The sequence below is a fragment of the Candoia aspera genome, chromosome 1, assembly GCF_035149785.1.
Source record: "Candoia aspera isolate rCanAsp1 chromosome 1, rCanAsp1.hap2, whole genome shotgun sequence".
NCBI classification, from domain to species: Eukaryota; Metazoa; Chordata; class Lepidosauria; order Squamata; family Boidae; genus Candoia; species Candoia aspera.
The window spans coordinates 213,247,890-213,274,932 of record NC_086153.1 but is presented as its reverse complement, the minus strand read 5'-3'; the positions used below and the strand labels follow the sequence as shown (position 1 = coordinate 213,274,932).

Here is a 27,043-nt window from a genome sequence, read left to right as displayed (position 1 = left end):
GCTGGAGGACAGGAAATGTCCAGAATAACCTGGAAGCATCAAAATACGTTTGAAGTAAACTCTACCTTTAGAAACAGCAATACATTGAAAAATCCACAAGGCCAAACCCAGTTTTCAACTATTTGCATAAGTCTCATGTTCATTGACTTGAATATACTATATATTGGCTGCAATTTTAAATGCTTGATCTTCCTATCTCCAATTAGACTGTGCACATGATCTAAGCTACAAGCAGAAGAGATTCCTGTCAACACTGTTCTCTTCTATTTTTTTTGGATGGATGATTAAAATGAATGTTCTCCAGTGAACTTAACAGCAACTCTCACACACCGCTTGGGGGGAAATTGGAAGCAGAACCTCAGAGTGTGTATAGTTTTGATCTTTCCTTTCTTAATTTCCATGGGCAGTGAGAGTACAAAAGAGGCGGGGAGAGAGAAGGCATGAGGGATGACCACAGGGAGGAATAAAAGGAGTTAAAGGGAGAAGGGAGAGGAAAGGGCAGCAGAAAAGAGATAAAGAGTAGGTATATGTTTGCATGAAAATAGATCTACTCATTCACTTTATAAAAACATTTATATCTTTTTTCCACAGATGCAGCTGACAGTAATCCTTGAAATATTATTCTAATGCAAAAAATAGAAAAACAATATGGCAACTAAAAAAGTGGCTGGGTTCACATTATATCTTTAATTTGGTCAGACAAACACCTCACCCAATCAGCTACAGCATTAGAAAGGGGCAGTGTTGACCCAAAACAGCCCTAGGTTTGTTTGGGGTTTAAGCGCTCCCATTAGCCATACAAGGTAGACCAGACTAAGAAACTAACGCCACATAGGTCAGGACTATTTTCATTGTAACAGCTATAGTAACAGTGTCTTGTAAATCTGAATGTGCTTCCCCCTTCACTCCCTCTATCTTTGTGTGAACTAGGGAGGGGCCTGCCTGAGACATTTTCTCAAATTAGTTTCTATTTTTTGAACAATACAGTATTTTGAAGGCTGAGAATGAGAAACTGAACAAAAGGGAACTTGATCGAATTTCATGAGGGGAATTGTTATGAATTCTAGTGACTCAGTAAATATAAATCTAAATATATTACTATTTGCTTGCTTGCTTGCTTATTTATTTATTTTACTCAACATCTTCTTTTGCCCAGATACCTTTTAAGCATATGAAAATATATTAATGTCGCACACTGCCTGGAAATACAGGGAATGACTGTCAACATACATCTATTTTAAACAAAAAACCAAACACTTCTTATAGTAATGTTCTCCTTCAACATGCTTATTTCAATTTGTCTTTAGTGTTACTAGTTAATAGCAAGGGGGACCATGAACTTCACTATGTCATTCCAAAATCATTCAGAATGAGCCAGTGAAGTACAGTGGTTAAGATGTTGGACTAGGGCCAGGAAGACCTTAGAGAGGAAAACTCACTGGGTGACTGGACTAATCTCTACCTCTAAAATTAACCTATTCCACTGGGCAGCTGTTCTATGAAAACTAGGAATAAAAATAAAGCTGTGTAGGCCAATTTGAGCTTTTGGAAAAAGGTCAGACCACAAATATAATAAATATGTAAATGTATATATAAACTACGCTTGTCTCACTGAGCAGACAAGAAACAAACCACACTGTTGTACAGAGAGTTACAACACTTAATGTAGTATCATATCTCATACTTCAGATTTAAACATATACTGTATTTGCTCAAAAGTGGTATTACTAAGTAGCTACCACGGAATATATCAATTATTACCAAAAGACAGTTTTTGTTAATCTTTTATCTAAAATTAAACCAGCATCTAAGGTAATTAATGCAACACTATACCAGACAATATATACAATAATGTCACTAAATCCTAGCCTTCTTGATTTTTTTCTGCAAAACATTCTGTTCATAATACTTTGCATTGTTTTCCATTTCATGCCTTTCTTATATGTAGCAGATGTGTTCACTAAATCCAAAAAAGTAAAAAGAGGAGAAAAAATAGAAAAGTATAAAAAGTTATTTACAGAAATATATAATCAACGGGAAGTAACAAACTGCTGAAACACTTTGAAGCATCACGTTATCAGTCCCAGTTTGAAATTTCCATGTTCCCTCAGAAAGGAATTACTTTCATGAAAATTGGCACATTCAAAACAGGTAGGTCACACTATCCATTGCAATGAAGAGATAATTCTATACTGATTATATGGTTTTTCAGTTTCCGACATATCCTTCATGATTAGCATGAACAAAGATGAAGAAAGAGAGAACTTTAGGATGAAACTAAATCAGGAGTGGGAGGTTTGAACATATTATAGCAGCTACTAAGCACCTATAAGGGGCAACCTATTCCTGACAGACAACTGCAATGCATGTTCTGCACGTCTATTTTCTACTCTGCACAGATCTGCACATTCTAAAAGCTTGTTCCTCATTATTAACTTATAACACTTCATTATTCAGTACCAGATGGCTGTAATTTATGTCTTCCCTTTTCTATCACGGTGGAAAAGCAAGGGGTTGATATCTAAAACTGAGAAGAATTTCTGAAGCTGAATGTAGAAATTTGATTCTGAAGCCTGGTATCGAAATAGACAACCAGGAGTGCCATTTGCTGCTCATATGTGCTCCTTTGAGGCCTGGCCACGACTTGTTCTTAGTTCCACAGTCCTAGCCCTGGAAGCCCCTCAGAATAGTCTAGTTTGTAGTGTTACAGAGAACTCAGGAAGGTATTCCAAACAGAATGTGATTAGGAACTATCTTCCATGACTGCAAGCAGCTGTTGAAGATTTTAAATTGAGTATTTCAAAGATTCCAATGATTTAATCTGGGACTTTTCATATGCAAAGCATGTACCCTATCACTGCCATCTTCTATTCCTTCTGCAGCTTAACTGGCAGTGTCTAACACACAACCATGAGTGCCAATTGCTTCCCTTTCATAATCCAGCAGGATGACCACAGTGTCAGAAAAAGCCCAAGGGGCTGGGTGTGGGGGGGCCTGAACTAAGACTCTGTACCAAGTGATTCAGGAATAGCTTTGCCTCAGGCAAAAGAAGTTATAAAGTGTCTTTATCATTCAAAATCAAGAAAGGGGGCAAGGGAAAAATGAATACAAAGAGTAAGAGAAGAGAAGAGAAAATAACATTTTGAGTATCAGAAGAACAGAGAAAAGAAAGGAAACTACAGCTAGGTATGAGAGGATAGCAATGGGGAAAACTGTGTTAGGAGAAAGAAGAAAAGTAAATTAGACCTTTGGGGGAATTGAACAACAAATAAACAGGGGCAGGTGATGAGGGGAGGCGGGAAGGGGAGGGGAGAGGGAATAAGAGGGAAGATACGTATTTGAAAATCCTCTGTATATAAGCACCATGATCTGACTTGAAACTCAATCTTTCAATCAAAAATCACCATGATAAAATCCATATGAAGTCATAAGTATAGATGCAGTATAAAATAATGTATTACTAGAGACACTGATATTCCAACTAGTATTCTGGAGGAAAAAAAAACAGGAAAAGAGAACATGGAAGCTGATATCTGAAAGTACAGCACATTAAACAAAGTAATTTTGAAGCAAGGAAAACCAGCAGACTGCCAATTATTGTATCCTTGAATGAAAAGCATACCATAAAAGTATCTGTTCAGGCTTCCTACTATTTAGCTTTACAATTAATAGTAAACAAGCTGTGTGTTGTTGATGGATAAATGAGGAATGTGTGAAACATTATCAACATGTCTGTTGCCAACATGTTATTTTGTTGTGGGATATTTCCATGCTGACTCAAAGAAAGAAAAAGACCAAATTTACCAAAATGGATTCAGTGATTTGCTGAGGCACTTCTTTCTTCTCACAGCCTCTAGTTTTATTCTCAAGATCTTCTTGTCCTTAATTACTGTTTAGTTTGTTATGAATCAATATACAATTTTCAAGCTCAGATATTCTTACATTGTGCCTTCTGAATTTCCATATATCTACACCCACAGTCATAGCCAACCTTCGATGACTTTCAGGTCTATCTTCAATTCTGGACATTCTGTGAAATGAGAAAGAGAGCTAGTATGGTGTAGCGGCTAAGCTGCTGGAATACAAACCATGAGGTCTCAGGCATAAAAGCTTGGCTGGGTGACTTTGGGCCAGTCATTCTCTCTCAGCCCAACCCTCCTCAGAGGGTATCGTGTGGGGAAAACAAGAGGCAGAAGCATTAGGTATGTATGTCAGCTTGAGTTGACCAAAAATTAAGGCAAGATAAAAATCAACTAAATGAATACTTTTCTATGGCATTCTTTAAGTAGTAGGAACAGTTTTTGTTGGCTGAATGGGAAGAGATTATTCTCTTTGCTCATGCAGGCCCTCTAGCTCAAAATCTGTGGTTATCTCATTCTGGAATGAGAGGAGGAGAGACGAGGAGAGGAGGTGGAAAAGTACCTGCCTGTAGAAGACTTCTGAGATCACATGGAGGGTTGCTGAGGTTAGGAAAGTAGAAGAAAATTCTTTGTCCTAGACAAAGACTATTTATGCAGTGTCAATTTCACCAGAAGTTTCTTAACCTGAATGTTTCTATTTGTGACTCTTGATAAATAATAACAGCCATTTTGTTCCTTATCAATAAAACTCTTTTCACATGCTAAGACCATCACCCAGGGCTAAATAGCTTGTTTCTAAAAAACACAATGCCTTAGATTGCTAGCTCTCTCTGAGAGAAAACTAAGGTCCATTTGTGTACAATTACTGATCTTACTTATCTGTCACATGTGGAGACTCCCAGCTTTAAAAAAAAATATTACTATTCCCTTTGCATCCTAACTGCAACAGCGCAGAACAGATTATGCCTTTGCTTTAGACAGCTTCACTCAAGATATAAACATATATTTTGTACAGCTAAGAGTTTTCTTCAACAGAAGTTGGCAAAATTTGAGGCAAAAGAGAAAGGGATTAGAAAAAAATAGAATATTTTTGGAGGAATACTACACTGTTCCCTGCTCAGTATTACTTCTGCCAGAGAACCATATATAAATTTCCACTTTTTCCCTCTCTGCATTTACTTAAAAAGTATACATAAAGCTGGCTGTAAAATCTCTTAGATTAAATGCCTGTGCCAGGTAAGAGAACAAAGTGTTTTCTTTATGTCTCTGATGTGAACCTACATCCACTGTCATATCAATCTAAATCTACTTCACATAAGTCTTTACTCAAAAACACTTCTAAATATTGCAGGATATCATCCTTTCTGAACAGCCCTACAGAGCTATACTAATAAATTTTCTGAACAAGCTTTTATTGCCTCTTCCATTTATCAGAAACATTTATTTCCGATGACAAAATGCCTAGCCCTCAGAGTAAATTTTTTTTAAAAAAGTTCCATGTATAATGTAATATTGAGAAAACTGTAATATTAATTTTAATTAAATGAATTAAAAGAAATATTTTTACTAATACTGCTAGTAAGAAAAAAAATGTATATAGATCCTTTCCTCAAATATAGTTGGTAAAGGATACATAATCAATGATCTGCATCAACTGTTTTATGATACAAAGCCAAAGAATTTTAACCTGCTAAAGAGGGGCTGAGATGATAGCACCATATATAAGGACTTATCTGAAAGATATGGTGACATGGTTTAAATCCACTTGCCAGAGAACATTCTAAACAGGGGTACCTCTTTTTAAAACCTAATTCAAGCATTGGGCATTGTAATCTTTTTATAATAATTTTATTAAACATTACAATTAAAAAGATAAAAACTAATACAAACTAAAGAAAAAAAGAAAAAAGTGCAGAAAAGAAAAAATAGAAAGAAAAATAGAAAAGGAAAAGGAAAAAATATAGTAAAGAAATAGAAAAGAAATAGAAAAGAAATGGTTTCCCCTTTATCACAACAAGTATAAACAATTTTAATAACTTATCACCTTCTCTTAAAATACAACAAATGATCTCTTCTTCCCATATCCCACCTCTTATCTATAAACAAACCCTTAAACCCTCGTCGTTCAGTCTTGGTCAGCAAAAGTCCATTAAGGGTTACCGGAGATAACAACATACTGTATCTATTTTATCCTTGATCAAATAAACCAACTTTATATTCCTTCCTTTTACTTTTAACAACCTTAATCTTTAATCCCTTCAAATAATGTGTCCTAACAGCCAGGAACCACGCTGAGACAAGGAATAGGTCTCTAGTGTTTTATTACTGCTACATTAGACAGAAAATCCTAACAAACTGAAGAAGCGTGGGAAAAACCCAGACAAATAAACCCCAAAGGTTAAGGCGGGATCTGATCTGTGTCTCTTTGAATGGCTGCTTAACTCCTCAGTACTACGCATGCATTTTCCCCCCTGGATAGGGGCACCCTCCTGCTCACCATCAGTGCACATGACATAATGCCCTAGAACTTGATTTCTGTCATAGGACAATTTCTTTTCATTTTTTTCTTTGTCCCTTTTCACAAAATCCTTCAAAACTTTAACAGGTCTCTTTTGTAAATCCATAATAGGAAAATTATCCAAATCACTCACTCATTATTTGTATATCCCTTTTAATTATTAAGACATCAGCCAGTTCCATTTGTATATCCAGTATAGTATCTCTTTCTATGTCATTCTTGTACCCTGTCATTTTTTAAACCACTTTCAAATCAGTCTCAGTCTTGTCTGGAAAAACTTGTTTTTCTTCCATAATATCTTTTAACCACAGTCTATCTATAATTGCAGACACTCTTAAAATTAACTTCTGGGTCAGTTGTTCACAAATATTCTTTAATACATCCAATGTTGAAGTATTTTGCTCCATTTTGTATTAGTAAGTCAAATTTAAGCATTCTCCTCCTTTAATTGATCTTTAGTTCCTTCTGGTCCCCTCTAGTGTCAAGTCCCATCCTATCATGTTCTGTTTTGTTTTTAGAATTCAAAACAACAGCATTTTCCCATGGGAAGGATTCTTATAATTTATTTCAAAAACTTATTTCAAATCCATATGGACCCTTAGTCCATTTGTAACTTTCCAAAATCTACATTCTTATCACCTTTTGCTGTTTATTCAGAAAAAAGAATTTTTAAAAATCCTTAAATTTGTATTTAAAACTTCTTTTGCTAAGGATTGAAGGAAACTCACCCTGTGAATGCTTTAAAACTTGTTGATCCAAAGGTTCCTAATAGCTGAAAAGCAATTAAGAAGTAATTCCAAAAGTGATTAAGAAATTAGGCTTGGCAAACCCTGTGTCCATATAGGCTACATTATGGCTGTGAGCTTGGTTGAAATCCCTCGACTCCCAGTAGCATAACTAACAAGTTGACCACAAAAACCTTGGTTCCTGCAGTCCACTCATGAGGAGCAGCTGTCTGGAGTACATGTGGGTGATCTCACAATCTCTCCTTTTTCTGGAGAGACTTCGCCAGCCAGAATTCGCCATCTGGCCACCAATCGCCACAGCAATGCCGACCCCACTCCTTCAGGGATGTCTAGTTTGCCATCAGTCCTCACCAGAAGTCAGCATTATAAATTTGTTGACATATTTCCTAGTTGCTTCTGCCTTGTTGGATTTCCCAATTCTCATATATCTTATCATGAATTCTAATTTCATGCCACTGCTATCATTAATCATGTAGGGTTACAATGCCAGTTCATTGTACTCTAGTTCAACAATCCTCACTTAAAACAACAACAACAACCCTGACTTTGGGGAAAATAAAGAGAACTTCTGCTGTCATCTGTTATCTTTGTAAATGAATCTAATCATGAAACTTAGAAGAAAATGTGGCCACATATGGCCCCCAAACAGCCCCAGAGCCCCTTCACACATTATGGCAGATGCTGGAAATGACTACATACTTGATAGTAATCACATTAGTTACAATTTAATTATATTTAATTCTAATTACATATTAATTTAATCACTCATTTTTTAAAAATTGCCCATTGTAGCCCTGGCATGTTATTTGAAGGCTAATGACCTTGACCTAAGAAAGACTAGACTACCCTTTCTAAAAAGTGAATCCATACCTAATACCCAAACAGATGCCTTCTCCCATTATGTCACAATATGCATGTTTCGATTTCATTCTAAGAGGTAGTACACTTACTAGGCTGTGCATCTACTTCAAACAGTGCCTGAACTTTTGACCAAACAGACTCTTTCAAAGAGATTATGGCCTTGTCCAAAGCTGACTGCACTTTTCCAAAGCAAACCAAAGTTTTACATCAGCTGCACTGTTTTTTTAGGGAGAAATGCAGAATGAAATAATCAGAAGATATCAGAAGATGTAATTTCACTGTAATTTGGGACCAAATGTCTACCCAGCAGCAACAGTACCAAGGCTTTTGGAAATTGCTAAATAGGAAGCATCTATCACCGAGGCTGCCTACTCAATGTGTGGCTGCCACTGCCAGCTCCACAACAAAGTGATATGTAATTCTTATCACCTGATAAGCACTTTCACTTTGGCTGATGGGGCAGAAAGAACAAAATCTCAGCCTCTTGCATTGGGCAATATCTACCTGCAACTTATAAAGGGAGGTACGCATGAAATCCAGCAGCAACACGGGTGGGGAAACTGGTTTCAAAACAACACAAGGGAATGAACAAAGCTCTCCATGTGCAAACTCCTTTGTACATATCTTTCTGAAATCTGCTAGGCTTTTCCTGCACTTTGGAGGAATACTGTATTTAAAAATGCCATTTCATTCTGCTAAGAGATTAAATATGTTATAATTGTGACTGCAAAAAAAAAGAAAACGAATTCAAAAAGCATCTAACTCTCAAATCTTTAAAATTTGGCAGGCTTCATTTCTCTGGTAGGAGCTACTCTGCCTGAAAATGTCACTACTTTTGTCAAAAAATGAAAAGATTCTAATCATTGGTTGATTTTCCTGTAAGTAATGGGACAGTTTCAGATTTTATGAAGCAAGATGCCACTTTAGATCTGATCGGAATGGAAATCACCACCCCAAAACGCCGACCACAATTAATATGGTTCCTGAAGGTACACAACGAGTATAAAAGCCATTTCTTGCACTACTTCTTTGTGCACACTCTAAAAGCTACAGAGGGAACCAATTCCATCAACATTCTACAGCTTGATGCAATCAGTTGTCACCTGGTTTGGAAATGCTGGGAGAGATATCTTCATCCAGCTACCGGTCTTTTTTCTTTTCTTTTCTTTTCTTTTCTGGAAATCTCTGATTCTTCTTAAAGAAAACTAAGGAAAAATTGCAAACCTTATTCTGCTGATTTTTTCAATGGGTGAAGGGGATGAGAGGAAGGCAGGCTGAAGAATCATTTTGGACCTAATTTCTGTTTTAACTTGGTTAAACTCTTACTACGCAAAGTCATTCTTCTATGCTCCATTCCATATCCTTCCTTCCCCTGAATCTCTCACTCTTTCTGCTTGCTTTCTTTTATGTTTGACTGAACTATCAACTTAGAGCAGTGGGAAAAACATGTAGGATCTATAATATTTGGAATTGGTTTCTCAGTTTGCACTGGGGATTTTGCTGCAAAAATAGTTCGGGGCATAAGAGTGAGAGGTCAGAAAATGAGGGGAACGGCCTGGAAGAGTTTCTAGTTTCAATCTTGTAGCACTACTGCAACATACCCATTTAAAGAAAAGTGGTATTTCTACAAATGCGGTAAATCTTTCATTCATTATTGAACAGCCATGGCTCTGTCCTCACCTTTTCCAACTCTGAAATTAGTGCTGAAACTAAAAAAGGATGTAATATTCAGGGAGGCATATAAACACTATACCTTGCATTACAGAAAAGTAATATTATATAGTTCCAGGAGAAAAGCTGAGTTGAAAGAATGTGTAGAAACTCTGTTTGAATTAGTTATTGTCTTTACGACCAGTGAAGTCCTGGTCATAAAAACAATGGTTTTACTTCATTACCCAATTATCAGCTGAGTAAAAGAGATGTGTTTCCAGGCCTCAGATGCATTTAATGACACTGGAAGCACTTCTTGTTTATTCATTATGGCTGAATTCAGTCACATGTACATGCGAGTAAATCCCAAGTAACTTAGAGGCAGTTACTTCTGAATAATGATGCATAAGATTCTACTATTAAGCACTGATCAACTGTCCCTGGTCATCTTCTGCAGTTCAAACTGGAATCCTACTTCATTACACTGCCTCAGATTTATGCCTCTTAACATCTTTTGGGAGAATAAAATACATGACTTACATCAATAAAATGCAATCATAAGTACTCATCACTTGGAGCTGATGCTATACCATATATGAACTTCTGAAATTTTAAAAGGTTTTTTTGTATATATCTTACATTTATATCTTTTCTGTCTCATACTTCAGTTCTTCATGATTTTTGGAATGCCAAAATTTAGGAGTTCACTAGTGACATTTGAATTCCCAGAAACATACATCTTATAGGCAAAATAAAGGTTAGATTGTATATTCTAGAGCAGATGCGGGCAACCCACAATCCACGGCTTGTACCTACCATCCCAAGACCACACTGCCAAAATTCAATTGAGAGGGGAACTATTTTAATTTCTACCCTTAAAAACTTACTCCTACTTGAAATGACACTGTTAAAATCTCAGGCTATTTTTAGAAAGTTAGAAATCTTTTTCAGGGTGGAAATGGGAAAGGGTTGTCCCCCTGAGGCTTCACACTCCCACAATTTAGAAAAGAAAAAGAAAAGAGGTTTTAAAAAGAGGCTTCACCACTGATGTTATATGCCTTCCAATTATTTTATCACTGTCGTAAACTAACTTATTCATTTATTTGTTTGTTTGAATTTCTTAGCTTTTGTTAGTATAGTCTGTGGGGCTTTAAGGAGGTATAAAAAATTGCTTGGGAGCCAGATTTCATTCCCAGGCCAGAGAGGTTGTCCATATAAATATTTTTGTTCAGCTGTTTCTCAGTTATCTTTGATGTAACCTGTATGTTTTGAAAGATAAGTCAATTCTTATTATGTTGGCTGGGAATTTTGTGAGATGAAGTCTTTACATATCTGGAGAGCTTCAAGTTGTAGAAGCCTGTCCTTAAAGGTCTACTGTATAACTCAGCACTAGTGCAGCATCTGGTACTTAAGAGCTAATTCAATTTAGATTTATCCAGTTTCACTAATGCAAGATGCCAACTTTCAAAGTACCCTTAGGCACTTCCACCTAGTTTCTGCTTCTCAATATTTCTTCAGCAATGAAATATTACATGAATCTGTAGTTACGGTCTCCCCTTAATTCCTGTTTATATTTTTCTTGTATATTTATTTGCAAATATAAATCTATTTTATCTTCCAATCTACATTCAAGGTCATTGGGCCCAACAGTTATAATTATGAAGCACTGGTATGCAAATTAACAATTTTTTGCTTCCATGTATTTTGGCAACTGAATGTGTACACTTTGTGAATTCAAACCTAAGAGCAAGCTGATTTATTTGCCTTCCATTTTCACTTGAAGCTTTAATCAGAAAACTGCATATTACATCAAACCTTTCTCCCCCCCAAAAAAGACATTTTTCAAGTTCATAATGGAGCATCAAAGAGTTTTCAATAAACACATTTTCACTGTACCCTGTTTTTTACTATTGTCTTTATATTTCAGGTGGGGATATGTTAGAAAGAAGGCTAAAGTGTGTGGTGGGTCCAATTTAACAGGGGAAATATGTACTAGAACAAGGTTGCAAATGCTCTCAGAGTAAGACAATAGTTGCTGCTTCCCCTAGAGCAGGGTTTCAAGAAATCCCAGGGTTCTGCAAGAGGTCATTAGGGGTTTCCTGGGAGATCACTATTTATTTTGAAAATTATTTCAAATTCAGGCAACTTCACATTAAAGAGGTAAGTTTCATTCTTTATTTTTAGTTTAAGAACACTGTCAATGCATATATGCAAGCCTACACATGAAACGAATATAGTAATTTTTTAACTTCTGACCTATATTTGAGCCTGAATGTGCAGGGGTTCCCTGAGGCCTGAAAAATATTTCACGGGTTCCTCCAGGGTCAAAAGGTTGAGAAAGGCTGCCCAAGAGCCATGGCCACACCAGAGAAGAACATTAGAGAGCAAGGGGCAGAGGAAAGTTGACATGACACAAATAGAAAGCAATTTCTCTGTTTTCTCTGTTTTAGCTCCTGATTTAGCTCTATTTGGATATCCCTCTGTAACCTGATCTACATTTCCAAATTCCAGTTGCATAGAGCTTTTTTTTCCTCAATTGGTAGCCATTTTACATCAGGCAAAAAGAATTTTATTTGCTATTTTCTTTGCACGCTGATTAAAAAAGTAAAGCAAAAAATTAAGGGAACTGGATTGTGAAAGAGAGTTGCTACATTGGGAAAAATCTGCAGTAGAGTCAAAAGGAAAGAAAAAAAACATTCGGTTTTAAAAACAAATGCTTCTGGGCATATTAGGAAAATAGAGTCATTTTAACATTTGTGTCTCCCAAGCTGAGGGCAATAAATAACTCTCTGGGTGTGGGCCTGAGATACACCTGATACCAATTTTGTTTTCTTTTCAGTGCCAGGCAGAGATGTTCTTACTTTTTTAGGCATTTAAATCAATATAGACAATGTGTTGGTTTGCAGAATGTTGCTGTTTAGATAGAAACATTTTATTCAGGCTGCTGCTTTTATTGTTTTAATGTTATTTCGTTTATTGGGTTTTAATATACATTTTAATTGTTACAGAATGTTTGCTTGCTTATTTATTTATCTATTTATTTATCAAATGTCTTTGGTCGCCCATCTATCCACCCAAAGAGACTTTGGGCAGTGAACAACAAATAAACATCCATTTTAAAAAGTCATACAAAACCCAAATCAACACATACACACAACAGAGTTCAAGTTAATTCACATCCTGGTCCCAACACCCAGGGGAAGGGCCATATCTTCACAGCCTTCTGAAGGGCCAACAGAATAGATGCTGTCTATATCTTTTGTGGGGAGGCTGTTCCATAGGGCAGGCCATGACAGAGAAGGCATGCTTCCTAAGGTCCACCAGATGACACTGCCTCACCCAGGGGACCTGGAGCATGCCCACTCTGCCAGATCTGGTGAGATGAGCAGAAACCAATGGGGATAGGCAGTCCCAAAAGTAACCTGGTCCAATGCCATATAGGCTTCAAAGGTGACAACCAGCACCTTGAATTGTACCTAGAAACCTTCTGAGAGCCAGTGGAACTCACAAAGCAGCTGTATTACATGGATGTATTATGGTGCACCCACTATCTGTATCACTGCACTCTGAACCAGCTGAAGCTTCTGAATGTTCTTCAAGGGAAGCCCCATGTACAGCATGTTCCAAGTGGGAGGTGACAAAGGTGTGAGTGACTATGAGTTGCACCTTCTGATCGGGGAATGGGTGCAACTGGCACACAAAATGTATTTGTGTGAAGGCTCTCCTGGCCATGGCTGCCACTTGCTCCCTGAGCAGGAGCTGTGAGTTCAGGAGGACCCCCAGATTGCACACCAACCCTGTTTGGGGGAATGTGACCTCATGCCAAGTTAATGCTGGAAAATCACTACCTACAGGAGGCCCTAAAAATCACAGTCACTCAATCTTGTCAGGATTCAGCTGAACCCAGTTCCTCCCTATACAGACACATAGTGCCTCCAGGCACTGGGAGAGCACTTCAACAGTATCATTTGGACAGCCCAGGATAGAGATGTATCATCCCATACTGAAGAATAACCTCTCTCAGCAGAGGTTAAAAAGGAGTGGGGAGAGAGTTGAGCCCTGCACTACCCCACAAAGCAGTACTTTCATGTTGTGAGAAACCACAGAAAACTGGTTTCGAAGTTGCTGTGCTAACCATATAAATAAATAAAACTATGCTATTACACATTTCCCTTAGCTTTGATGGACAGAGTGGGTGCTACTCACTTAGTGGAAAAGGAAAGGCACTCTGCATATGTTCTGAGATTTTTATTGTGTTTTTTTCTGACTGGTAGAAATATTTTTTGGCAACTAAAACTGGGCATAATTTGTGGACCCTTCTCTTATGTCCCCAAACAGACAGACAGACATATACCCCAGCAACAAGCAAGATGAATTATTGAGAACTGTATGCTATTGGTATGTTGCAGTATGCAGTAGTCATGGAGGTGCTGTGTACCACACAATGACACCAAGAGTTTGCATCATGACGTGGCTGACACCATACTTTCCCATTTGGACTTACGGACTGTACTCATTCCATCCTGATCCCACCATTTAGCAATATGGTTTTAACCATATATTCCAGAGCCATTTCAAGTAGCCAATATCTGGTACTATTTAAAAAAAAAAGCAGATCTGGAAAATGGTTGTTGAACTACCCTGAATATGTCATGTACAAATTGATTTTTGTTTATTTTATTCTTGAGTATGGTGATAAACCAAATTAGTAAAACTAAGCATAGTATCTTTGTGTCAGTATGATATTAAAAATATTTTATATAAAAGAAAGGTAGAGGATAAACTACCTCTGTCTTGGAAAAAAAAAAAGGTCTTGCCAATTTAACAGTAATGCATGTATGTGTTGCTATTCCCCTGATTACTATTCCATTGACATGAGTATTGGGCAACAATTAAAGTTCATTACCCCAGTATTTATTCTGGAGACAGGCATATTGATATTGTAATCAGAGCTGTCTAACACATCCTTAAACAATAATTAGGTTTAAGAAAGAAAAGACAAATATGCAGGCAGTGGTCAACAGATCAAAAGTGTTTACTGCAAAGAAGGGCCTTTTATGATTACCCAGATATTACCTTGAACACATTGCACAAAGTAAAAACAACTTGCCTTGGTCCCTGGCAATACAGAATTGTTTCATTGCCCTCACAGTACAATAATCAAAATAATTATTCTCAATATTATTTTCTCATTTCTTCCTGAATTACTTTTTACCAACCTTCATTTTTTTTAATATAATACTTTACCAGTGGCAAATACAACTTTAAAGATAATGGCACGATTCACACACTGTCTTCTTATGCATGAAAGATAAAAGTATTAGTACTTTTAAAAAGTAGTTCTGTAGCCTAAGTTATGTCAATTGATTAATACTATGGGACTGATGATAAATAAAGGCATGTATCGTTTTTAAGTAATACATATATGAATTTGCAGTAAATTAAATGTAAATATTAGCAAAGAACCCTCACCATCGTTTATAAGATAACAGGTCATAAACATATCATAGAAGAGTCATTCTTTATGAAGTAAGAAAAGGAATGAAATTCCTAAGCACATAATGTAATTTTAATGGCTATGCACATTAAAATCTGCTGCCCAGTTAATAAGGGTTACTTATTTAATCAAACAGGGTTTTAATACATGACCTCATCAATTAATCAATACGATCATTCTGATGACATGATTAAGCATTTTCTCAAAAGCTTCTGCACAAATATGCATCTACACAAGTCCATGTATGCAGGCACTTCAAGTCCATATACAGAGATATGCCACTTGTATGCATTGGAAAACAAGCACTAGATGTGCTTGCCTAAGTGCACAAAGTATCTTCAGCGTCCACCCATATGCACATATGCAGACATGGGTAATATCCACAACATGGACACACACAAAGTAAATGTGCATGCATATGTAACCCATATACTTACACAATTTACCTACATTTACACATATGCAAAGCATAAAAAAAAAAACTGCAGTGGGGAGCAAATGGGTTCGCCATCTATATTCGCCTAGCATTAAATTGTATCCATCAATCAACCTGCAATGTTGTTACCTGTCTTCCCAACTCTCTTCCTCTCTTTTCCATATGTTTCAGATAATTCTTATTGCCATGCAGACTCAATGCATGGGAAATCTGTGATAGCTCCATGCACTTTTCAGAAACTTAAATGTCATTTTTAATCACATTCTCCATTGATTATTTTTACTGCACTTCTCCTTTAGAGTTTCTGGTTCCAAAGCTAGTATGTAGCTTGTTTCCTGAATTTTCTTCTTCTCAGAAATACTTTCTGCTTCAAATACATATACATATTTGACAGCATGTCTCTTATTCAGAAGACATAACTTTTAGCAACTTTTAAATCAACTATGTTTACTCAAATTTCATCTTCTAATTACCACGCCAGTTATTAAGAGATTGCAAATGGGGTTATGAAAATTATTACCTGATATGATTTTAATATGGTCACAGGTTCTTTTCCATTTGGCTCAGATAATCCTTGACTTTGTAGTAGGTTCCTCACTGTTTCTTCCATTCTGGAACAAGAAAAAGAAGAAGGGGGGAAAGAGATATTAATGAAAGTACAGAAGCTATAACATATCTCATCATACAAATATAATTCAAACTAATATTTCTTAATCACTATGCTGAAAAGAATATTTCATGTTTATTTATGTACAGGTAAATAAATATCACCAAGAAAGAATTCAACATTTAATATATCTGTATTGCCTATGCTTAATAATCCTGCCTTAAGACTTCTCTAGACTTAGAGAAAAAGATTTTAGCAACAATTAAAATTTGTTATTTGAGTACAAGTGAAACCTTAATTTAATAGACACTCATTTAGTGGAATTCAGATACAAATTTCCATCTGGATTGATTGATTGATTTATGAAATTTCTATCACTGCCCGTCTCCCCCCAAAGGAGGGACTCTGGGTGTTTTTTTGCAAATTAATGGGCATGTCCCTTGCATAGTCATGCATTAGATCTAGTTTTTGTCTCAGAGCACTTGCAACATGATCTGATATTGAAGGATACCACTAGTCGATTGCCGTGGACAGATCACTCTCTAACTGCCTTCCAGGTGCAGGTGACTGATGCAGCCAATTGGGTTCCAAAGGGAGCTTGGGGTTTTCTGTGAGGATCTAGTGCACAGTTCAACCTAGGCCTTGTTTGCAGCCTGGAACATGCATGTGACAGAGGCTCTGGACCACACAGCTCCTATATAGCCTCTCCCTGTCCACCAAATCTGGGGTGCACCTCCAAGGAGCTCTGGATAATGAAGCACCAGAAGAAACTCATAGGGAGTTGATGGAGAAGATGAAAAGCAAATCTGATTAAACATGGGTAAAAGCCCACATCCAGGATTCCATTCTGGAGATAAGAGTAGTGAAACACTGTTATTTCTTCATCCTTATTGCATCTGCTATTAGCTGTCAATGCTGTCAATATCCTGACCCAGTATCTGGAGGGTGTGAGGGTCTAGAGGCTGTGAGGATCTGGACTGGGAGGAACAGACTCAGACTCCAGGCCAAGTGACTATTTGGGCCCTCTGGATCTGGGAATTTTTCACCTTTGGCCATAGTAGTGGTTGCATTTCCCCATTCAAGACTGGTGTGTAACCTAGGGGTTCTCCTGGACTCACAGCTACTGCTCAAAGAGCAGGTAGCATCTCTGGCCAGGAGGGCCTTTGCACATGTCCATCTTGTGTACCAATTGTGCCCATTCCTGGATTTGAAGACCCTTCAGATGGTCACTCATGCCTTAGTCACCTCACAATGCTTTCTACATGGGGCTGCCCTTGAAGACCATCCAGAAGTTACATCTGGTTTAAAATGCAGTGGCATGGGCAGTAATGGACATATCTCAATACGCCCATGTATCATCACTACTCCATGAGCTGCATTGGTTGCTGGCTTCAGAATACAAGTCATGGTGCTGGTTGCCACCTATAAAGTCCTTCATGGCATAGAGCTTGGTTATCTGAGAGACCTCCTGTCTTCCATGGTTTCTTGTCAGCCATTTGAGGGAGACAAGAGCAGGAAACAGAATCCACAGGAAGACTAAAACTATACTTTATTGAGATAACCTATAATAACAGAATCTGGCAAGCCTAATTGTGCTTTACCTCCCTTCTCTTATATCCAGGTGAATCAGGGAGGAGCCTGCCTGAATACTCTCTTTGAATACTATCTTCTTACCCAGGACTTAGGAATGCTTCTTTGCTTATATAATGGTTCTTGTCTATTTCTCTCAAGGTCATCTCCCTGACTGTCCACACCTTTATATTAAACAGTGTCATCTAGTGGGTCACCAGAAGCATGCCTTCTCTGTCACAGCACCTGCCCTCTGAAACAGCATCTCCTGGAGATTCATACGGCTCTCACTCTGCAAGGGTTCTACAAGTCTTTAAAAACATGACTTTGCTCCCAGGCCTGAGGTTAGGTTGTGGCAAAGCCAAATATCATCAATTTCACACTACGTTGCATCATTTCAATTCTTAGGAATTAAAAAACAAGAAACACTCCTTTTATATGTGCCTCCTTCTATTTCTTGTTTATTATACAGAATAAAAAATCAGAGTTTATCCTCACAAGAAGGCTTTTGATTAATAAGACTATGAGCAAGGATTTGAATCTCGGGCTATTAATACAAATTAAACTGTTTGTTCAGTAGTGCACTTTGGCATTCAATATAATTTTCTACAAAATTTCTACATTTTGGCAAAGAGCTAAGGACCTCAGAACTACCTTACTTGATCAGACCACAAACCATTTATTCTATCACTATGTTTAAAGAAAGATGAATCTGGAAGCTCACAAGCAGGGCAAAAAAGAGCGCAAAGAGAACTTCCAGTGTTATGTTCCCAATATATGATCTTCTTTGTAATTACACAAACTAGTCCACCAATCCATTCGGGATTCATTACTGTACAGTTATTTCTTTGATTATAATAGCAGTTTATTTAGTCTTTTATGCTAAGGTCAGCATTTATGCTGTTTCCTAAGTAAGCTTTCCAAGAAATTCTTTCTATTCAGACATCCAGTAACAATTGTTATTTTTAGTATGATTATTTATTTGATCTGCCTGCCTTCCATTTGCCAAAAGGTACCTGATACAGTCATTCTGTCTTCTGACAAAATGGGAACAAACCAAGTATAATGTTCAGCTAAGACAGGAGGTCTTTCTCCGCAGCAGATTGGAATAATTTCAACTTATATATTGAACTTAATCTTTATTCCAAATCTTTTTCTTCCCAACTGTATCACCCATAAAATAAGGCATCTACACATGACTCCACAAACTTGCCTTAAGTACACTTTCCTGGCTAATTCTCCAGCACACTGAAAAGGAGCAAGAAAGAAAACAGCAGCAGCCACCACCACAATCATCTTGCCAAACTGGTAGATGAGCTGTCCTGCTAAGCCACCATTTATATGAATCAACACATTTGTATGTGTGTGATTCAGAAAGTCACTGAGATGGTAGCAGCTTCAAAAAAAGTGTTATTGACATTGTGGAAATCACAGCAGTTGCATGCATAACAGTCATGTGGAACAATTAGTTCATAGAAATGTTATCTCTATGCAAATAGAAACCAGTAAGTAGTCACACGCATTACTGAAATGAATATACACTGGCACTCCCATCAAGCTATGCCATGTGCAAAATAGCTTCAACCCTTCCTTTCCCTTTATTTCCAATAATCTAAATGAGAAGCAAGATTTAGCTTCCCACAAAGAAAATATTATGACCACTTGAATTAATATAAAGTTGATGTGAAATACTCAAAATACATTCATACACAGAAACACACAGACACACCAATGCAGGTGTTTAACTCTCGGAAGAATGTATCTTATGTGCTCTTTTGGTCAGTAGAAAAATATGATGGCTCTACATTTTTAAAAAAGTAATCCGGAAACCAATTTTCTACCGCATATATTGAGACTGATGAAACCTCAGACTACTGCTTTCATTGTTAAATGTGCAAAGCGGTATTTTTAGAGACAAATCAAAACATACCATGTAATCAACTAATCCCAGTAATTTGTTTCAACTGTTATAATGGAAAACTAAATGAGCATTTATTGCTGTTATTTTTAGAAAAGAAATGTGTATATCTACAGTGGTGATTTTGCAGTGAATTAGGGTGTTAGTTTAAAAGTTGTAGGGTGCTATCCTCATCTAGGTATATACATATATAAAATAAAATAATTAATTTTCTACATAATTAGTTATTATTCTGTCTCTCCTTTTATCCTTGTGCCTACAATAGAAGCAAGCCATAAACCCTCACTGCTGTGACAATTAAATATTATCCATATTCTTCTCTGAAAATGAAGAGGAACTTTTCCAGGTGATCTTCCATCCAGAGAGTTTAAGACGCTGGATGTGTTTGGAACTAGCACTGTATCTGGGGGGAACACAGAAATCTGTATTATGTCAGATTTGTCCATCCAGCCCAATAGTATTTGCATTGACAAATGAAGCAATGATGATGATGATGATTTCTAGAATGGATGAAATCAGAGAGTTTACAGAATCGGTTCCCTAACTAGCATCACAGCCCCTTCCAGAATTGTCATCTTTTTTGCCTTTTGTACTAAAAGATTTCTAGGAGTTTTAAAATCATGAGACAGATTTTTCAGTAGTCACATTCAGCCAAAGTCAAAAGAACGGGTGCATGTATCTGCTAACGCACCTGGCCTCAATCTCTAAGTTACGCCAGTGAATATTATTTCAGCAAAATGAAGTCTTTACTTCATATAAACCACAAAGAAGCTAATATTTGTGAAATAGAACTATGAGCAAAGACAAAAAAAGAGGCAAAGACAATCGGTCACAAATAGTTCTTTGCTCCACAATTAAACAAATGTAATTTTATATGTTTTCATATTTTGTATAATAGGTAAACAGAGTATAGAATGGTATAGAAAAAGTCATAGCAACTTAATCCTTCACTGATTAAGCACCAGTTATTATTGGCAAACAGTTGTATACTTTAGAGGTATGCAATCATGTGAACAATCGGGATTTTCCCATTAAGCAATTAAGATAATGGTCAAATGAAAAATGTATACAATGTAATCAGTTTAGAACAATTTTAATGAGTTCTACTCCTTCGTGTACTGAATCAGCTGTACTGTAAGAAAACATTCTGACTATATTAGTAAAGAATAGAAGTCCATCAGTGATCATCTGCATGCCATGTGCATGTCCTTTCCACAGGCCCCAAAAGATTTTAAATTATGAATACACAGTTGAAGAAGTAATGAAGAATACAGTTTACCCGGTCTACTTGATAGGCCTTTTGGAGAGGAGTCAAGATCATTAGTCAAACCTTTTGAAGTGGTCTGATGATTATTTTAGCTGCTGTCCTTAACTGGGGTTTAGCTGTCTTAAATTATTTAAATCGCTAATTTATTATTTCTTATTAATTATTAAACTGGTTTAAGTATTTAAGTTATTTGTGAAACACTGCTCTAAGGAGACAAAGGTGTCATATTAAGTGAAATAATAAAAATTAATAATAAATAACATGATTCTACTGACATAGTCACTCTTCTGTCACTCAGAATTAAAACTAAGGCAATAAAAGCATAACCAAAATGAATTTGGCTGTAATGGTTGAATTCACTCTAGAATTCTAGGATTAATATAAATTATACAAGCATAGATGTCAAAGTAAAGGATACTGAAGTTAATGGGTGTTGTGAAAGTGGTTCAGTATTTGCTCGCAAAAATATCTGATGGAACAACATTATTTAAAAAATTGAGTTATGGGTTTTAAAATGCTCATGCTGGATATAGCACTAATGGAAACATTGGTTGATGTTCTTTTGAGATCAAATTGAACATAATGAAGTACATAAATCTAAAATTTCCCAGAAAATCAAGAAAATGAACATCTTTCAGATAAATATAACTAAATTAAATTTGTGAGGTTATGCCCAGAGTGTGAAAAGTTTACCAATAGCTGATTCAGCGATAACTAAAAAATTCCATTGTTGAGCAAGGAGTTGCATTTGGCTTCCCTGGTCCCAATCCAATGTCTTTATCACTTTACAGTTTCAGTAATTAGCACTCGTTTTACACCTATCTTTAGTTGTTTGGTAAAGAATAGGTAGTCCCTCATCACTGGCTATGTTGGCTATGTAGGAATTATATGAAGTATATGAAGGATCACGGGTTCCCCAGTGTTGTTCTAAGTGACCAGATCTTAAAGGTATGGAACAGGCCAGCAGTGGAGATGCATATTCTCAAATATGTTCTCTAAATTCTGATTCCTGAAGCAAACGTTATCTATGAAGTCTGGATTTTCCAAAACAGAAATATCCTTTAAATCAAGCAAAATGGTTTTTCATAGTAAAAAAGAAAAAAGAAAAAAAAGGAGTATACACATTCTATTGATACACTGTTGAAACACTCCAATTCTATTCTGAAAAGTAACTGAAGAAAGGAATATTCATGAATTGAGGTAATAAATTGAGTTTTGTGTACAGTGCAAGAAAGAAAAACGTAGAAACAAAGTTTTTCAGAAAGCAGAATAAAGGAGATATCTGAATTAAAGATAAAAGGGTCAAAGGCAAGAAAAAATACTTTAATGAGGCTATTAAAAAGGTTATGGCACAGGACTGGATGAAAGAAAAGAGTCGCTACTTATTCACAAAAGCATTTTAGTTATTCACAGCAAGTTTCAGTACATTTACTCTTCCGAAAAGGTGAGAACAAAGGGCAGAGAATCCAGCAGAGGATGATTTGTAAGGAGAGCTAAGGTGAGGGAGGGCTTAGTCTTAATGATAGCCCTAGAATGGGAGCTACACCATCCTTTATTTACTCATGTCTCAACCACTTGCACATAGCATTTATCTTCAACACAGTCAGAAATACATTTTCCAGACACTGTGGGGGTTTTTAGCTATAAAGCTCCCATTGAGCCTAATGGGAGTCCCATGGCTAAAACCCCATGCTAACCTTTGAAAATGTATTCCAAAGTGTCTAAATAATGTACTATTTGAACATTATCCTCTTAAGCTGGTGCTATGATGTAACTGAAGGGAAACAAGGATTTTTAAAGCCATATTTTGTAACATCACATACCTAGCAGGGGTCTCTAACAATGTTTACCTGAAAATGAGTTTCTTTTTCACTACAAGTGTTTTGCATTATTACACCAGTAGGACAAAACTCTTTGCAGCCACTGCATTAATTTTCAAATTATAAACTCTTCTTTTTTTCTAATCAACCTTACAAGGCTTCAGATAATCTGAAGTGGTACTGTAGGCTGTACTTCATAAGCAGAATTGATTTAACTTGACACTGTTCATAAATAGTCTAAAGGTTTCAATGTCTTAGCCCACTGATATATTTAATGACTATGGGAAGAATAGTAATGATTAGGAGTAGGCCACCTTACTCAGAATCACTGGTATCCTACTGCCATTACAAAGCCAGTAGGCAGAGCACAGAAGATTCCTCATAGCCATGTGGAACATACCCTTGTGTAGCCAAGTGCCAGGGGCTGACTACCCCCATAGATGATTTTGGACAAGGGTTTAATTTTTAATCTCTTATAAGGGACGAGGAATGCATGCCCAAAGAAGGAAGAAGACAAGAAGCAGACAACAAGTGATGTGAGGATGGAGAGATGGGAACTAGTGGGGGCAATTCTGCCTTCAATGGTTTGTTCACGTGCCGATCAGAAAGTTCAAGACCTATCAGTAAGTTCTAGTACATTCTTCCTAACATTAGCCTGGCTGTCAGATGCCCTAATTTTTTGCCTATCTTATTTCTTAGAAAGAAGCCCATGTCATTCCACACATGCCTCAGCTTTCTACTCTAATGCATGCAAAGGGTTAGAATCAGGTCCTGAACTAAAGGAGATTTCATTCGCAATGAAGTTACTTTACTTAATGGAATTTCTAGATCTGATTATCTGTGGTTCTGATTATGTGTCTCCACAATACCCCTGTGCATCCCTTGCGAGACCCTTCAAGCCATTTTAAGGCTGTGGCATATTATTTTTCTTTTCCTTTTGTCTTTTTTTTCCCCTTCCATTTTGGATTTTAAGGCATTTTTAAAATTTCATTTTCCCCCAGAAATCTTTCTGTAGTTGAATTCTTATATACTTCAAAGGATAAAATTAGCAGCCATAGGTTGCTAAACTGTGAACTTAGGGAAGAGGTGAGATTGGAACACTTACTTTGAAGTATGTTCAAGAGACCAAAGGGCAATCGACTTTTAAGGAAAAAAAATACACATATGACTCAGTATCGTTTTCTTGGTCACTACTTCATGTTCAAGGTACAATAATCAAGTAAAACAAGGTCACAGTATTTCTAAGAATTCTGTCAACTACCTTTACTGTCAAAGGTGAATTTAATCTGCATACTGACTTTCACATCTGTAATTCAGCTTCACAATCTTAATACACTGCTAAGTAGTAATAAAAGAGGATAGCAGGTATTCCTCCATAAACAGTAAAAAACCAGGTAAAAGGCATGAACAAGTTATATGATCATAAATGCTTATGCCTAGGAACGGGAGAAAATTAATTTGGAACACATATTAATGAAATTATATACAGTGCATTCTTGCAGGTAAATCAAAATATAATTTCTGAGGCTGTGAAATTAAAAATATGTTCAAGTTGTGTATACTGAAACTGTGGAAAGGAAGAAACTGGCACATAAAAATCATATTCATTTTGTAGGGTGTTTAAGAAATATAAAATTGATGTGGAAATGGGATGGAAAAAAATTATAATTGGGAAAATGAGAAAACTGAAACAAAATCCAGCCTCACAGATTTGTATCTCCCTCTCTCTGCAGTAAATTCAATGTCTGCAGTGTCAAACCATTTCCATATTGCTGCTACTTGGATGGGTCTGTGAAGTCACCATGAATCAAGTCTGATTAAAAGGAGACTTTACTTTTGTTATCTGCAGCACAATGTATGTGTTGTACATGTGTCTGTTTGTATATAGTTCAGAACAAAAAAAAGGCATGCTACTTATTTATTGGATGAAATCTGCAGTCATTGGTCTTTATTTTGGAAACACTTAATTTTTTAAGACTTCACAGCCAGGAGAGAAGTACACTGAGTAACCTCCTTTATTATTTGACACATATCCCTTAAATTTAACCATGTAATGCTTTAACTACTTCCATCAGTTTTATTTGCTCTGATCAGATATTCTGATTATCACTATTATAAGTGTCAATTAGAACTGTATTAGTAGCACTCAATTATTCCTATCAAGGCATGTACAGATTTTTTTTTAGTTCACTAACTGAAATGGGAATTAAAAATAACAACAAACAAACAAATAAATAAAGATGTATACTTTTCTGATGATTAAATTTGTGTCATATCCCCTGTTTCTGAAGGATTGGTCTATCAAAAATTACTATTTATCATAGCAAAATGTAAATTCTAAGCTCTGAGAGATTATGCTTTGAATCCTTGAAAATACAGGTAGTCCTTGGATTACGACCATTCGTTCAGCAACTGTTCAAAGTTAATGACAACGTTGAACAAATGGTACTTACAATAGGCCCTCGTACTTACGGTCATTGCAGCTTCCCCACAGTCATGTGATTGTGATCTGGGCGCTTGGTTCCAGGCTTGTGATTACGTCACAGCAAGCCACAGTCACATGATCACAATTTCTGATGTTCCCTGCCGGCTTCCCACAAGCAAAGTCAACGGGGAAGCCAGCAGGAAGTTGGAAGTCGCGATCACGTGAGGTCTCACTTAATGACCCATGCAGTCCTCGCTTAATGACAGCAACCAGGACTGCCAGAATTGCTGTCACTAAGTGATGTGGTCATGTGACACCGCACTTTATTACCATGTCGCTTAGCAATGGCATTTCCGGTCCATATTACCAACATAAGCTGAGGACTACCTGTACACTGATAGAGGACTGTAGCATTCACACCTCTGTCTTTCAGCTTCCTAGAAGCATCAGGCTGACAACTGTTGGAATAAGGATTCGAGGCCTTGGTGCTTATGTCATAAGGCTGTCTATGTCTATGAGGAAGTCTGTATTTAGTATTCTAAGTCTTTAATCCTAGGAAAGTACATTTACAATGAAAACATTCTCATATAATACTGAATGATATTCAAATATATTATCTGAAAGTAAAAAAAAAATAGAAATTTTTACTATTAATGAAGAATGGGAGATCATTACTATACTACAAATATGCTGAGGAATCCCAGAATTAATATTTCTATGAATTATTTTATTTGTATTTCTACAGTGCTTTTTCCTCCCCAATTGTTTTTTGAGGAAGCCAAAATAGATGAAGAAACTGGCATAAAGCTCAGAATGATTTACAACAGAGGTTGCAGCTAACAGTCCTAGGGCCACATATATCCCCCACCCACATTTGTGGCTCCTGAAGCTCACTTTACCATGATTGATGAAAAAACATGGTATTGTTTTCTGCCATTTTGGGACAGGAAGCCCTCAAATAGCTGGAGGGGTGGGGAGGGGGAGAGACCTCAATATTCCACCCTAAAAGCCTACATTCTCATCATAATGGTCTTCTCTGGTGCTGGTGGAGGTAATGATGGTGGCAATGACCACACCAGCAAAGACACTACATTCCATTCAAGTGACAAGCCACTGTTTATTTTCCTAAAGTGGTTTCATGCTTAACAATGGCAGAACCCAACTGGGGCAACTGGACTCTAATAAAGACTCCCCAAATACTACACATTAATGCTGTATCTGATTATTTTGTTTTATATATAAATTCAGGTACAGATAGTAAAAAATAAGCATTTTTTTATTTTAATTTACTCTAAATAACCACTACCATTTTCATTCTGCTGCTTTAAGCCTCTAGTGGATTAAACAGCCTTCTGTCATCCAATTCCATAGAGGGATCCAGATACTGGTATCTGACACAGCCACTCTATCTGCAAAGCGCACTGTGTTCCAAATTTTAGGGGGTTAGCAGTCCTGTATTTAATTATAGAGCTGAACTTTAAGGAAAAAGCCTGGATTGTGTCCACAGACATAAAGAGACGTGCAACAAGTTCAGCTGCAGAAAGGAAGGAGGCCCTGAGCAAAAATGGCCTTGTCTTCCTGTACCCCAACTGTACCCCTTCTTTAGCTGGGGTGGGCTAACTGCTGGGAGGGAGGAAGCTACTGATAGTTAGGAGTCATAGCAGGAGCAGGATGGGAGAAGAAAATATTCCCACATACCTGCCACTTTTCAATTCCCCCTCCCCATTGGCTTCCCTCTATCCACCCCAGTTGGATGTGGGGACAACAGAATAGGAGAGTTGAGCCAGTATTACTAAGGGCCTTGTTCCATTCTGCAGCCAATAGTCAGGGCATAATAGAACCACAGGAACAGAGGTCAGAGGCAGGAAT

General features: G+C 36.9%; 1 protein-coding gene across 2 annotated transcripts in view; it reads right to left on the bottom strand.

Annotated features, from left to right (window-relative positions):
* The window catches only part of NCKAP5 (NCK associated protein 5), a 612,885-nt gene that overhangs the window by 229,524 nt on the left and 356,318 nt on the right, over nucleotides 1-27,043 (bottom strand). For both annotated transcript variants that reach the window (XM_063288715.1, XM_063288716.1), the window contains one exon: nucleotides 16,089-16,179. In XM_063288715.1, the coding sequence (XP_063144785.1) occupies nucleotides 16,089-16,179 (91 nt within the window). The remainder of the gene's footprint in view (nucleotides 1-16,088; nucleotides 16,180-27,043) is intronic.